The sequence below is a fragment of the Jaculus jaculus genome, chromosome 9, assembly GCF_020740685.1.
Source record: "Jaculus jaculus isolate mJacJac1 chromosome 9, mJacJac1.mat.Y.cur, whole genome shotgun sequence".
Taxonomy (NCBI): Eukaryota; Metazoa; Chordata; class Mammalia; order Rodentia; family Dipodidae; genus Jaculus; species Jaculus jaculus.
The window spans coordinates 29,393,380-29,409,250 of record NC_059110.1 but is presented as its reverse complement, the minus strand read 5'-3'; the positions used below and the strand labels follow the sequence as shown (position 1 = coordinate 29,409,250).

The 15,871-nt window shown below is 40.3% G+C and overlaps 1 protein-coding gene across 3 annotated transcripts in view; it reads left to right on the top strand.

Moving 5' to 3' along the window:
* Window positions 1-15,871, top strand: part of Pde7b (phosphodiesterase 7B) — a 381,712-nt gene that overhangs the window by 318,278 nt on the left and 47,563 nt on the right. For all 3 annotated transcript variants that reach the window (XM_045158760.1, XM_045158761.1, XM_004651322.2), the window contains 2 exons: window positions 10,213-10,364; window positions 13,309-13,372. In XM_045158760.1, coding sequence (XP_045014695.1) covers window positions 10,213-10,364; window positions 13,309-13,372 — 216 coding nt within the window. The remainder of the gene's footprint in view (window positions 1-10,212; window positions 10,365-13,308; window positions 13,373-15,871) is intronic.

Sequence of the window (15,871 nt, the reverse complement as noted above, 5' to 3'; positions counted from 1 at the left end):
TTCTTTTTCTCTCTCATATTTTTGTTATTATTCTGATGTTTTGTAAATATCTTTATTTCTTTGCTTTTCAATATTCACAACTGTCTTCTTACGTTTCTGTTAAGGTTTGAGCCTGGCAAATGTGCTTTGTATAAAGGAATCTAATTCTTATTTTGTCTCAATAAAATTGCTCAGGATCTTAAAAGTCACTGGAAATGAATTTGCCTTAAAAGTATGTCCATTCATGTAAGAAAATCTCCTTGTTCGATGACATTACAAGCCAGATGGTATATCCAGTTGTTATTGGTCTCTACCCACTGGGTTCTGACTCTGAGAGTATTCATAGGGGAATATAAACAAATATAGCCATTAGTGACTACTGATGATTTCTGAGAGGCTGGAAGGGACAGAGCTGTCAGATTTTATTTTTAAAGGGATTTCTGGCAGCTGGTTCTTTTCATGAATAAATGGAAACTTCAATGTCTAGAGATGCTAAACTGTGAAAGGGAGTATTTGAATGTGGCAGTCATGACAGCCAAAACCAAATCATGAAATTCACTTAAAGCACATGAAAATGAACCAAAGTGTTTAATAATTTAAATTGAGCACTTGTCTCAGCAACTGACATCTTTGGTACCTCGTCAAAGAGATGAAAAGAAGCCTAGAGTATAAGTTCTGGAAATCCACCAATACGATTTTATATGCACAACTTAAAATTTATTTTGGGCTGCAGAGATGGCTAAGAAGCCTAAGGACCCACTCCTCGGTACCCACATAAACCAGATGCACAAGATGACGCATGCATCTGGAGTTCGTTTGCAATGGCTAGAGGCCCTGGCATGCCCATTATCACTCTCTCTCTCTCGCCCTCGCTCTCGATCTCAAATAAATGAATAAAACATTTTTTAAAAAATTATTTCTAAGGCTGGAGAGGTGGCTTAGAGGTTAAGTGCTTGCCTGTGAAACCTAAGGACCCTGGTTCGAGGCTCAATTCCCCAGGACCCATGTTAGCTAGATGCACAAGGGGACGCACACATCTGGAGTTCAGTTGCAGTGGCTGGTGGCCCTGGAGTGCCCGTGCCCATTCTCTCTCTATCTCTCTCTGTCTCTCTCTCTCTCCCCTCCCTCCCTCCCTCTTTCTTTCTGTCTGTCGCTCTCAAATAAGTAAAAATAACAAAACAATTTTAAAAAATTATTTCTACAGGGAAACTGCCTTTTAGACTAGACAGCTTCCATCTTCAAATATTTGTACCTGCTTTCAAGAACACTGAATTCCTCGACTATGCCATTATTCTTTCACTTTTTGCAGGGGTCCTAAACCCTGGACTAGGGGTGTGTGTAGTAATAGGGGCATCTCTACTATAAATCCGTGACTCTTGCTTTGGAACCCTTCCTGTCCAACAAATCCACTGTGTCTCACCTATGTTAAAGCAGCACTTTGAAAACTGGCATCCCTGGCCTGGAGAGGTGGCTTCGTGATTACCATGCTTGCCTGTGAAGCCTAAGGACCCATGTTCTCTCCGGATCCCACGTCTCTGTCTTGGAACTTGGATGGTATCATATATAGCAGAAAAGTTATTTAATTCCACCAACATATCATCCACACCTACAATTTGTAGGACACTGGGGAAAAAAAAAAAAAGTACCAAGAACCCGGTCTCCAAAACTCCAAAAAGCCTAATTAGAAAGTAAGAGCTAAGAGTAAGAATGAATGTTGCGCCACAGGGGCATCCCTGAGCATCATCACAAAGGTCAGTTAAAGTAAGGAGTCCTGGCAAGAGGAGCTGGACCTGGCACCTGGCCTTTGGGCTTCATTGAGTAAACTATTTCAAAATCTAACATAATTTTTAACATCTTATCTTTATTAGTTGGCTTATGATTCGAAAAAGGCCATTCAATGGTGGTGTTCTTATAAACGAATTGAGCTGGTCTGGCAGTTAAGTCACATGCCTGTGGAAGCTAAGGACCCATCTAAGGTCCCACATAAGCCAGGCACACAAGGTCATGCAAGTGCACAAGGTCGCACATGTACACAAGGTGGCACACACATCTGGAGTTCAATTACAGTTGGCTGGAACCCTGGCATGCCAATGCATTCTCTCGCTCTCCCTCGCTCTCTTGCTCTTTTATTCATAAAAAAAAATAAGAATAATTTAACTGAGCTTATCCAAATTGAATCAACTATTTTTTTAATTTAAAGTTTTATTAGCATATAAATAGTTGGTTTTCTTTATGGCACTTGTTCAATTTTTTAATTTCTTTTTATTTGCAAGCAGAGTTGAAAGAGAACAGAAGTGCACAAGTTTCTTGCCACTGCAAACAAACTCTAGATGCATGCACTACCTTGTGCGTCTGGTGTCACTGGGGATTTGAACCTGAGCTGTCAGGCTTGCAAGTAAGCACCTTAACCACTAAGCCATTCTCCAGCCCTCAAATTTTTAATTTAATATTATTTTTGTAATCATTCAACGTGTGCATATAGTTGGATGCTATTCAATAACCTGTTATCTATTTTATAAAGATCTGGACCAGAAAAGCTCAAAAACTTCCAACTTAAAGAAATAAGGAGAGTAGAATGCTAACAAATTTTTGACAATTTCCATTACATGTAAGATTTTTGCACGAGATATTTTCTTGATAAATTTTGAATAAATGGTTTCTGGCCGTGAGTGTGATTGGCCAGTCACCCCAATAACTCCATTACAGTAAAATCCTATTCTGAGAGGAATATAAAAGGCTATGAATAGCCAGTAACCCAGCAAGGAATTGTAACCCAGCAAGGAATTTCATTATAATAATGATTTGTATAATAACTAGCAGAAGAGGGCATTTGTTAATGCGTTATTTAAGAGGTTCAGTCCATTTAATGCTCCAAAGTGCTGGTGCTGGATGAATGTGGCTGGATGCCGACGTCTGCTTGCGCTCGGCTCTGCGCACTTCCACTGAAAGCTCTCTTTGTCCGTGGTACCGCCTGAGCGGCTTCGGCACCAGTTCGTAACTGCTCGGCTTCTAGAGATAGTGATGCAGATCTGTTCAGGAGGACAAGTAGACAGTAGACACCATCATCTGGGCATGCTTATGGCCTTTATAAAAACCTCAGATAATACACCAGGATTAAGCTTTACCCTAGTACCAACATATACCAACCCCCTATAAAGAGAACCTGCCATAGAAAAAGTACCCAAAAATGAAAAGACTGTATTAAAAAGTGTTTTCACTTAAGCCAATCCCAACTTGTAAAATTTTTAAATTATCATACTGGCAGTGCCAATACAAATTTTATGGCTCTAAAATTAGTACCAAGTAATACAAAAATGTGTTAATATATACATATTTGTAGTATTCAGAAAGGAATGAAGGAACAGAAAATGAATTTCACACTTCTGGTCAATGCTTACACAGATTAGGTGATGAAACATTCTGGAACACACCTTCGTTTAACTATTCCAAATGAGAAGCTGGGGACCAGCAAACAATAAAATGCAGACAGAGATGCATTGGGATAACTGTGGGTGCCTTTAAGTGATGATTTTTATGACATCAACTGCTTAAGTAAACCTGACATTTCATGGCTAGATATTTTATTCAAGTTCCCTAGACTTTCCTAAACTGAATTTAGATGAGTTATGTAAGACTTAGCTAGTCATTTAAATTTCTACCCAGATTTGCATATAAGCCCACTCCCTAATTACCAAAATAAATATGTCACCTTCTCACTCAAAGTAAATACTGTAAAAAGCAGTGCCTAGTATTTATTTACTGATAGTTTCTTATATGTATTTTTTTCCTTCAAACTATATTTGTAAGCTTCTTATGGGTTAATTTTTCATTATCTTTCATAACACAATATGTTCCCTAAATGGCAGTTGATAAATAAGTAATTAACGTTAATTCAAATTAGTTTTCTCAGAGCTGGAGAGATGGCTCAGCAGTTAAGGACCTGCCTGCAGAGCCTAACAACCAGGGTTCAATTCCCCAGTACCCACATAAAGCCAGACACACAAAGTGGCATGTGCAGCTGGAGTTCATTTGTAGTGGCTGAAGGTCCTGGCTCACCCATTCTTTCTCTCTGTCTCCTCTGTACCTTTCTCTCTTGCAAATAAATAAATTGAAACTCAAAAGAAAATTATTTTTCTGGCATTGTTGCATGTTCCACCTTGAAGATTTTTCCCATTTTAGTCATATATATATATATATATATATATATATATATATATATATATATATATACACACACATGCATATATATATATATATATATATATATATATATATATATATATATGGTCATATATACATTTTCTCTATTAAGGAATTAAATCTGGGCACATGGGTGTGGAGGCCAGTGATCGATGTCAAGTGTCTTTCTCTACTGCTCTTTACCTTTTTTATTTTTAACATTTTTTTTTTAGGCAAGCCCATCAGACTGGCCCTTTTTTATGCAAGAAAGCAAGAGAGAGAGAAAAAGAAAGAAATGGCACACCAGGGCCTCAAGCCACTGTAATTGAACTCCAGATGCACGTGCATCAACTTGTGTGTCTGGCTTACATGAGATCTGGAGAGTCAAACATGGGTCCTTAGGTTTCGCAGGCAAGTGTCTTAACTGCTAAGCTATCTCTCCAGCCTTATTTATTTTGAGAGAGAGAGAGGCAGATAGAAAAGAGAGAGGATGGGCACACCAGGGCCTCTGGCCACTGCAAACGAACCACAGATGCATGTGCCACCTTGTGTATCCGGCTTACGTAGGTACTAGGGAATCAAACCTGGGTCCTTAGGCTTCATAGGCAAGCACCTTAACTGCTAAATCATCTCTCTAGCCCTCTACCTTATTTTCTTGAGAGTGTCTCTTGCTGAACTTAGAGTTCACCAAGATGGCTAGATTATCTAGCCAAAAAGCCCCAAGGGTATCTCTTCTGCATTGGAAGTACAGGCACACACTACCACGCCCCACTTTTTATGTGGGTGCTAGGGATCCAAACCCATGCTTTTGCTGCATGCACTTTACCCAGTGAGCATCTTGCAGCCCTAAATGTCATTATTTTACCATGAATCTGCCTAAAGCATCATACTATGGGAAACTAGATAGAAGATTAAAACAAAATTTCCATAAACTCAATTTGCTGTTTTTGGCATATTTCCATCGTTCTAAGCTTCTGATTTGTTTACTTCTGTTTCTATCATGTAAATGAAGGTATGTTGTAAATTACAAGAAAATTTTCTTGCTTGTGTCTGAAAATGGAAACTTTTCCCACAGAATATAAAAAAGGAATGTATTGTAACATGAATGCTTCATTTTAGATTCGTCTTATACATTAGAATAATTGTTTTCTTTATATACTGGAATAACTAGCTCTGTTCTCTAGGGAACTACCCTCAGCCTGCTCAGGATCCTATGAAATCTTACAGTTGTCTCTTTTCGTTTCAAAGTTTGCTCTTCCCATTGTCTTTTCTTAGGGCTTTGTGCATTCTAAGCAAGCACTCTTATGCTGAACCATGTCCCCAGCCCTTGAATATTTTTGAAACCAAATTTTTAATTACCTTTTTAAAGAATTAAGTTGTTCTATAATTAAAACATTGTTTCACACCTTGAATTCATTGTATTGGTTCTTCCTCCAGTATATAAAATACCTAAACAATAATTCTCATTCTTAAAAACAAATTCAGGAGTTTAATGGGTACAGAAGTTCAGTTTTGCCGGATGAAGATATCCTGAAGATTGTTTGCACAACTGTATGTTATTTCTATTTTACCATAACTAAAATTATTAAAATTTTTAAAAACCAACTAATTCCCAAAACGAGAAATTTCAGGTTAATTTAAGATCGTGCCTACTGAACTAAAGAGGAGAAACAGAAGATGAAAATTGGGCACTCCAGGACATCTTGCCACTGCAAACAAACTCCAGATACATGTGCCACTTTGAGCATCTGGCTTTATGTGGGTACTGAGGGGTCAAACCCAGACCATCAGGCTTTGCAAGCAAGAGCCTTTAACCACTGCACCATCTCTCCATCCCACTGAGAATTTTTTTAAGAGAATAAGCCAGTTGTTTTGTAGAGTGGCCTTCATTCTGAATTTTCCTGATGATTCCTCTTTCTTGAAGTCTCATGTACATTTGGGGCAGGAACACTATTTCTGCAATATTATAACATCAGTGCATCATGTAAGAAAGTACAAAATGTAAATTTCTCCCATTACTAGTGGATGTTGAATACTTAATGAAGATAGTGTCCCTTCTACATTTGTCCACTAAAATCTGCCCTTCTTTCTCTCTACAATTAATAAGTAGGGGGGATGCTTGGTAGTATGTAACTACCTGCTGCTTTTTAAATTTTCCTTAATCACTTTAGTATCCACTGAGAATTCTGGCCTGAATCTGTTATTCCTATGATGGCTGTGAAATGGTGATGTTCCACCTCTATTATTTCTTCTACATTTACTGATCAGCTTCCCCTGCAAGGAAGAGCGTTTCCTTTACTCGGTACTAACTTACTGCGCCAGAGTGCCATTTTTATTTCAGTCAATGGTCTAAAATCCATCCCTTCTTCATTTATTTTGAGGCTCCAGTTTTCCCATTTGCTTATAGGAGCCCCTTAAATGCTATTTTCTCAATGTTATAGTCTCTCTTCTGTCATTTTCAAATGATCCTCTCAGTTTTTAAACTCTCACCTATCTTCTAGTCTATTGACATGTCAGAGTTCATCTTGAACCTTTTCTGTCCCAGGCCTAGAGTTGGTCATTTCCCCTCTTGAAGTCTGGTTCCTGTCTGTGAAAACTTATGTAAAACACCAGTTCTGGGTTAGATGTGTTCATTGCTACCAGGTATGTTGTGCATATGGTAACACGTGCTGCTTCTAAGTGCACAGTTCTCAGGTAACTGTCAGTGTTTGGTGTACCTGATGCATTAGCAGTATTTGATTCTTAGGCCACATCTTGTTCTGTTCCAGAGGCTTCTAGGAAATGTCCCCGAGGGGTTCCTCCACTCCTCTAGTTCCAGTAGTTTCCCTGTTCTCTGTACCACTCTGAAGTTGAAGTGTAGTTACTCCAGACCTCGTACTTGGAGCCTTGTCTCATCTGTATGAACATTTAGTCCCTGGATAACCTTGTTGGACTTGCTTTTCTCTAACCTAGCCTCAGCCAGCAAGCTCGGGGTTGTTATACCCATTTATTTCTGCTTGGCATCTTTACCTGAACTCCTACGAACATCCATATTCAGTATATACAAAACAGCCACTCCTCAACCTGGTCCATTATAGCCTCCCCTATCTCAGGCGATGGCAAGCTTTGTTCTTCTAGTTGTTCAAAAACTTCAAAAACTTGAAGGTACCTGACATATACTCAAAATCCTCCTTCCACTGCCCCGCTCCCACTGTGATCGAAGCGACCATCACTCTTGACTGGGTCATCTCAATCCGGTCTCCATTTCATGTCTTCCTCTGCTTTTTGAGCTCTTCTCTCACCCCCCCCCCAACTTTTCCCTTGTCTCCACTAACACTGACTGTTAACATGGCTGTTCCTTGGGCACGCCACGAGCTCAGGCACATTCCCATTGCTGGTGGTTAAGCTTCCTCTGGTTCTTATGCATGGCAGGTGCATCCCCAGACATTTGCTTGGCTAACTCCTTCATCTCCTTCTAGCTGTGTGAAATTGACCTTCCTTGGAAATCATTGCCACCACCAATACAAAACATCTAACTCCTGTTCTCCATTCCCACATGATATTGTTTCCATATTTTCTAAATATTTTATTTTTATTTATTTATTTGAGAGAGGGATAGAAAGAGAGAACGAGTGTGCCGGAGCTTCCAACCACTGCAAATGAACTCCAGATGTATGCGCCACCTTGTGTATCTGGCTTACATGGGTACTGGGGAATCAAACTGTGGTCCTTTGGTTTTGTAGGCAAGGGCCTTAACCACTAAGCCATCTCTCCAGGCCTGTTTCCCTATTTTTACGTGCTTATTCTCAGTCTCCCTCTGCCAAAACGTCAGTTCTACAACAGCAGGGATTTTGGCTTTGCTCATTGAAGTATCTAGAACATTGCATGTTCCATAGTAGGCAGTCCAATTCTTTATTTAGCTAGGTATTATTTATTTAAGAGGGCTTCTAGCCACTGAAAATGAACTCCAGATTCATGTACCACCTTGTGCACCTGGCTTCATATGGATACTGGGGAATCAAAACAGGGTCCTTTGACTTTACAGGCAGATGCCTTAACTGCTAAGCCATTACTCCAGCCCAGCATTCCACTTTTTTAATTAGCAAATGAGCCACTTCACTTTATCTAGTACTTTGATTGAACAAGCTTGTGGGAATAAGTAAGAGATCACCAGGAGAATGGTCTCCACATATTCCATTGTTTTTTATTACTATTATTATTTTATGAGAGAGAGAGAATAAATTGGCATGCCAGGGCCTCCAGCCACATCAATCAAACTCCAGAGGCATGCGCCACCTTATGTGCCTGTGTGACCTGTGCACTTGCGCCACCTTGTGTGTCTGGCTTAAGTGGAACCTGGAGAGTAGAGCACAGATCTTTAGGCTTCACAGGCAAGTGCCTTAATGGCTAGGCCATCTCTTCAGCCCACATAGTCCACTCTTAACAATGATGTGTGCCAAGCCACAACTTTAGACACCCTCGACTTCTCTCAATGTGTGTGTATTTGCTTCTTTTCATGGGTGGAATCTAGATCCATTCTAAAATACAAATAATGGGGCTGGAGGGATGGCTTTGTGGTTAAGGCATTTGCCTGCAAGGTCAAAGGACCCAGGTTTGATTCCCCAAGACCCACGTTATTCAGATGCACAAGGGGGCGCACATGTCTCGAGTTCGTATGCAGTGGCTGGAGGCCCTGGCATGCCCATTCTCTCTCTTTCCATCTTTCTCTGTCAAATAAATAAATAAAAGTAAAATACAAATAATGTTAATCAGGCAGCATTTCCAAAGTGCAGAAGGTCTTGCCAGCCCTGACTTATGCCTGTGCATGCATAATGCAGACTAAGTAAAGTTACAGTTATTGGTCATTCACAGCCATCAGGGGGTGCCCAGTGTTTCCTGTGGGGGTTGTTTTGGTAATTTGTTTTAATTTGTTTAGTTCTATATGAGATGGGAGAAGACATGACAGAAACCAAATTACTTTATACATAAGATAAATATTTTCCTACTTTGCTATTTACTTGACTATTAAGTTGACTATTAACTTGGCTCTACATTCAAAATTGGAGGAGACATTACTTAAGTGGCCTTGAAGTGATTCCGATTTTCAACTAAGATAAAAATATGCCTTGACAGGCAATTCAGATAATGGACCTGGCACATTTCTGCATAATCACCGTGATGTCAATAGCCAAGTTTTGAAAGGTACATGTGACATGAGTTTTAAATCATCTCTTCAGCCAAGATTAGACAATTGTAGCCACCGCCAAAAGAGAACACACACCATTAGAAAGCACATGTCCTTGTTCCTCTTAGCTGGGGCGTTGTACTGCTGTGATGGATTCCTTTGTCCATCGTGGTCCTGAAACCTTAGGAAACATTTTCCTCACAATCTTCTGACTCTGGAAACACCGTAGGCTAATGACTTAAATTCTTGAGATTCTATCAAAATTTAACTGCAAGGACTGGAGAGATAGCTCAGGAGTTAAGGTGCATAGCTACAAATTCTAATGGCCTGGGTTCAATTCCCCAGTACCCATGTGAGCCAGATGCACAAGGTAGATACATATGGAGTTCGTTTGCAGTGGCTAGTGGCCCTGGCATGCCCATTCTCTCTCTGTGCCTCATTTTCTGTGCCTCTCTCTCTCTCTGTCTCTCAAATAAATAATGAAAATATTTTTTTAAAAAAAGAACAGTGTTGGGCGTGGTGGCGCATGCCTTCAATCCCAGCACTCGGGAGGCAGAGGTAGGAGGATCATGGACAGTTCAAGGCCACCCTGAGACTACATAGTTAATTCCAGGTCAGCCTGGACCATAGTGAGACCCTACCTTGAAAAACCAGAAAAAAAAAAAACAGAAAGAAAGAAAAGAGAGAGCAGAGGAAGCAATTTATCCATTTCATTTATGAGAAGAATTTCAAGCAGAGTTAAATAGTCCATACTCAACTCAATTTAGTCCTCAAAGTATTGAGAGCATCTTTTAAACTCTTCTCCTTTTCAACACGTCCGTGGTCCTACAGTGGAGACAGCAGACCCTCTTATAAACATCTAAGCTTCTTCCTGTGTTTTCTTTGCCCAGATACAACACACTCAGGGGAAATTGGCACCAAGAAAAAGGTGAAAAGACTGTTAAGTTTCCAAAGATACTTCCATGCATCGAGGCTGCTTCGTGGAATTATCCCACAAGCCCCCCTCCACCTGCTGGATGAAGACTACCTTGGACAAGCAAGGGTAAGCCAGGTGCCCCTAGGTCTCGCTGCAGCAGGCCAATGACCTAGAGCCTGCGCACCAGTGACAGCAACTGGGTTCGGGTCCCACTCTACCCCGAGGGAGCTGTGTGACTATGGGTTAGTTATTCAATGCATCTGGACTTTCCCCTCAAATATAAATTGAATATAATAGAACCATCCACCTCATAAGGGTAATACAAGAATTAATGAGGAAAACCATGCTGGTGTGTTCACATTGATGTTTCAGGAGATACTGGGGGTTAAACCCAGAGTCTGGCCTCATACAGACTGAAGATATATATATGTATGTGTGTGTATATATATATATATATATATATATATATATATATATATATATATATATATATATATCACCACTGAGCTATATCCTTGACCCTGAAGTAAGACATGCTCACATGCTTAATGTACTCCTGCTCAGCACATACTAGTTATTTTCACTTTTATAGATGTGCAAATCATATTTATACTATACTAAGCAAAGTAAAACTTTAGAGTGAAAGATTACTAAGAGAATAACTTCACTTTCAGTCTATTAAATTATCTCATTGCAATAATGACTCTGAAAAATAACTCAATAATTGCCAACTGTTAATTCCATAGTAGGCCATTAATGAATATATTGGTCTTTTAGTACTTGTAATTTATTCAAAATTTTTTAAATAATTTTACATCTATTTTCACTCTACACTGATCTGACCAAAGATTAAAATTAATGTGGGATAATCTAAAAATAATCTAAATTTCCAAAAGGACTTAAATGTCTGGAATAAACTGCAATGATTTAAACAGAAGTCAAAAGCAGTATTTTATAGCTCATATACTAAGTAGTAGTATATTATCTCATATGTTTATATTATATAAATCACGTGTATATTTGTACACACATACATACACATATGCCATTAAAAATGAGCAGCAGTAATGTCAGAACTAGTTCCCCATATTAGGACTACAAAAAGAGGGAGGAACCTCACTCCTTCCAACAAACCAAAGCTGAGATGAGATGAATTGCTGGTTGGTTGGTCCATTGATTGGTTGGTTGGTTAACCATTGACTGGTCGGTAGACAATGGTAGGTTGGTTATTGGTTGATGGTTGGTAGGTTAGTTGGTTGTTGGTTCTTGGTTAGTTAATGAGTTGATGATGGGTGGCTAGTGGGTTGGTTGTGGTCAGCTGATTGAGTGAGGGTTGCCTGGCTGGTGGGTAGTTGTGTGTTTGAAAGGAGATCAAGACTAAGCTCCCATGACATTGTTGTATCAATGACAGAGTACCATGGTGGCTTCTCCCCTCTAAGCAGCCACATTTAAGAAAGGTGACATTGAGTCATAGAAGGAACCATAGACCAGGAGTCTGAATGTGAGAGGTGAGGTCCTGGGTCTGCTTTCAGAGTGTGTGATTTGGGGAAAGGTTCACTCAAAAATAACCAGGCATCTCTTCATTTCTCTAATATGTTGTGAGCCCTTTGTGCCATGTGAGGCATTTGGATGTTATCATAGAACACAAGAGAAGCCATACAGAGGCAGAGAGAGGAAGAGGAGCCAGTTCTCACATGGGTCATTGGCTTTGTGTTACAAGAGAGGCAGGTGAACTTGCAGGAGCTGTGGCACAGGAAAAAGTACTGCAACTTTCAGGGCAATATCTAAGTGTGGCTTATTGTTAAGAAGAAAAGAAGGCCGGGCATGGTGGCACACGCCTTTAATCCCAGCACTTGGGAAACAGAGGTAGGAGGATTTCCATGAGTTCAAAGCCACCTTGAGACTACATAGTGAATTCCAGGTCAGCCTGGGCTAGAGCGAGACCCTACCTCCAAAAATAACAAAAATAAAAAGGAAGAGACTGGAGAGATGGCTTAGTGGTTAAGGTGTTTGCCTGCAAAGCCAAAGGATCCCAGTTCAATTCTTCAGGACTCACGTAAGTCAGTTGCTCAAGTTGCGGGGAGGCATGCGTCTGGAGTTGGTTTGCAGTGGCTAGAGGACCTGGAGCACCCATTTTGTCTCTCTCTCTCTCAACTAAATAAATAAATAAATAAATTTTAAAAATTAATTAATTAATTTAAATAAATAAAAGAAAAAAACAAAATAATCTATATCACACATTAAGTCTTTTAATTACCCAGTATTTTCAGTTACCTGCTGTTGTTTTCTTCGCAGAAATTCATTTGACATTCTGTTCTTAGGGAGTAGAATAATGTGTTCAGTAATGGTTGGTGCTTCCTTTTTTGTTCTTGAGGTAGGGTCTCACTCTAGCTAAGGCTGACCTGGAATTCACTATGGAGCCTCAGGGTGGCCTCGAACTCATGGAGATCCTCCTACCTCTGCCTCCTGAGTGATGGGATTAAAGGCATGCGCCACCACACCTGGCTCATGCTTTGCTTTTGTTTTTGTTTTTTTTTAATTCTGTTGTAAGAGCTGGGGGTGTAGTTCAGTGGTAGGGTGCTTGCCTAGCATTAACAAGACCACAAGTTCAATCCTCAGCACCACAAACACAAACAACAAAAACTGGCGGCGAACTTCCTCCCTGAAATCCTTCACGGAGCACTGGCATGACAGATGCCTCGGCGCTGCCCGTGACGGAGTGCCCTGCCAAGCACATTACGCCCAGCATTTCCACCCTTCACCCTCACAAACAACCCTCTGAGGCAAACAGTACTGCCACACACATTCTTCAAATGAGGAAAGTAAGGCACAGATAAGTTAAGGCGTGTTGCCAAAGTCCTACAGCCAAGAAGAGAAGTGGTTGACACTGGATGGGGTAGTTTAACTCCAGAGACTGTCCCTCGAGCTATCATGAGGGATGAGAATAAGATTTGCTTTATAGAAAGCAAAGAATAGCATACTAGTATTTCCTGCTTTTTCACTGTCTCAGACTAAATACTTGCGCCTTGATCTGATTCATTTGGGTGCGATTCTTTTGTTTGTCTTTCAGCATATGCTCGCCAAAGTGGGAACGTGGGACTTTGACATTTTCTTGTTTGATCGCTTGACAAATGGTAAGTTACTGAAATCGATCCCCATGAAAATGCACGCCGTGAAGTCGTGGTTCATTTGAAGAGATTCATTTGATGAGAAACAAAATTTGCGTTTAAAAATAGTTACTCATTTTTTTTCCCTTCTTTCCCCATGTTCTTAACTCTACAAAGCCACTTATGAAGGACAAGGATGACAGAAAATCAATTCAGCTGAGAAATAAGGTCAGGGTTGGAGAGATGGCTAAGCAGTTAAGGTGCTTGCCTGCAAAGCCAAAGGACCCAGGCTTGATTGCCCAGTACCCATGTAAAGCCAGATGTACAAGGTGGCACATACATCTGGAGTTTGTTTGGAGTGGCTAGATGCCATGGTGTGCCCATTCTCTATCTGCCTCTTCTCTCTCTCTCTCTCTCTCTCTCTCTAATAAATAAAATATTAATTTTTTAAAGTAAGGTCTGAATTTGACCTTAGCATGTTAGGACAGTTTCCTTCTGATCTATGATCTATCATCCCCAAGGCATTAGGAAACTACCCATTAGAGTCTGTCCTTGCACAAGATTCTGACCACGCCCAAAAGAAGGAAGTTCATTGGTAGTTGATGAAAACTACAAAAAGCACGTATAAGCAGTCGTGACTCTTACAGGACAAGGTGTTTGTGCAGTCTAAGCAAGCTGAGTTCGCCATTGCAGGTACTGCTCGGGTGGTTAATGTCATCAAGAAAACAATTGCTAAAGAGAGAATTTGTGAAAGCTTCGGCTGCAGCTGAAAAACAAACATTCCCACCGGCTTTTCTTCTGCCTATTAAAGCTCTCTTCAACAAAATAATAAAATCTAAAAGCACATAATATTTTCCTCCAACCATAAACAAAGGTAGATAACCTTAGGGAGCTGATGAAAGATACCCATCTAAGATTGCTGTCGGTCTGGCCTGTCACCTACTAGATTTGTGCAGTAAGTCATCAAGGATGGTTTTGTCACCATTGTGTGACCAGGTAAATGGCGTGCAGTAGATACGCAGTGTAAGATCATCACCCAGATCTTTACGCTGTGGAAAGCTGGTTAGAATGTGGATGATATGGGTGGAGCCCATAATGTTGCCTCTCACTTTGGCCCAAATCAACTTGAAATTGGTACCGATAGATGAAATTAACTATGATAAAAGCATTTGTTAAGTGATGTTTGTTTGAAAGAAAGTATAATCATAACAGTTATAGAAATGTGAAATAAGCACATCAAAGTCTTGTTTGACTCAATTATTAGAGGTCCAGTAAGCCATCACAACTGTTCAAAAGGAAACTTCAAAGGACACACATATATGCAGCAAGGCATGCTGGAGTGAATAGGTAAACAGCCTTAAAAGGAAGGGGGAAAGTCAGCTATACTCCACCAGGCTAGTTGGATTCACAAGTCTACACAAGAAGTTTGCAATGGTTTCATTTATCTCTAACTTAGACACTTCCAAAATAGCCCAATGACAGTGAAATTCAGTGAGACCCATGGAATCAGGAACCCTAGAAAGATGTACTTAGGAAACTCCTAAATTTGATTCAAATACCCAGGCATCTTTTGGGCCCATTGCACAGCCTTAACTATATATTACTTTTAAAATTCAGCCAGTCCTGGAGGTGCATACCTGTAACCTCAGCTGACTCAAGAGTCTGAGGCAGGGGGATAACGGGCTTGAGGCCCTCCTGAGCTACATAGTGAGAACCTGTCTCAAAATATAACTTTTAAAGCTGGGCGTGATGGTGCATGCCTTTAATCCCAGCACTCAGGAGGCAGAGGTAGGAGGATTGCCGTGAGTTCAAGGCCATCCTGAGAATACGCAGTGAATTCCAGGTCAGCCTGAGCTAGAGTAAGACCTTGCCTCGAAAAACAAAACAAAACACCTAAAAAATATATAATTTTTAATTTAAAACCATTATTGTTTTTTAAACATTTCATTTTTGTTTATTTATTCATTTGAGAGAGAGAGGCAGAAAGAGAGAGAGAATGGGTGTGCCAGGGCCTCTAGCCACTGCAAACAAACTCCAGACACATTGCCATCTTGTCAGCTGGCTTACATGGCTAGTGGGAACTTGAACCTGGGTCCTTTGGCTCTTCAAGCAAGGGCCTTAACCTCTAAGCCATCTCTCCAGTGCCTAAAATCACTATTCTTAAGTAGATAATCTTTCTTTTTATCTTTTCTGTTCTGTTGTTGTTTTTGTTTTTTTGGAGACAAGGTCTCATGTAGCCTAGGCTGCCCTCAAATCCACTATGTAGACAAAAGTAGGCAGCCAAGATCTACTGATCCTCCTGCCTCCAGTGCCAAGATTGCAAGTGTGCACCCTGATTCTTGGTTTTATCCAGTGCTGGAGAGTCAGTCTTGGGACCTTGTGTGTGCTAGGTAAGCATTTTGCCAACTGAGCTACACCCCAGCCCAATAAATTTACATGCTTTGTGAATGTTTATGTTATCGTGGCCTTGATTTTGCATCTCTGATAATTTGAGTTTTAAAACATCTCATAGTTAAACTCCTCTTG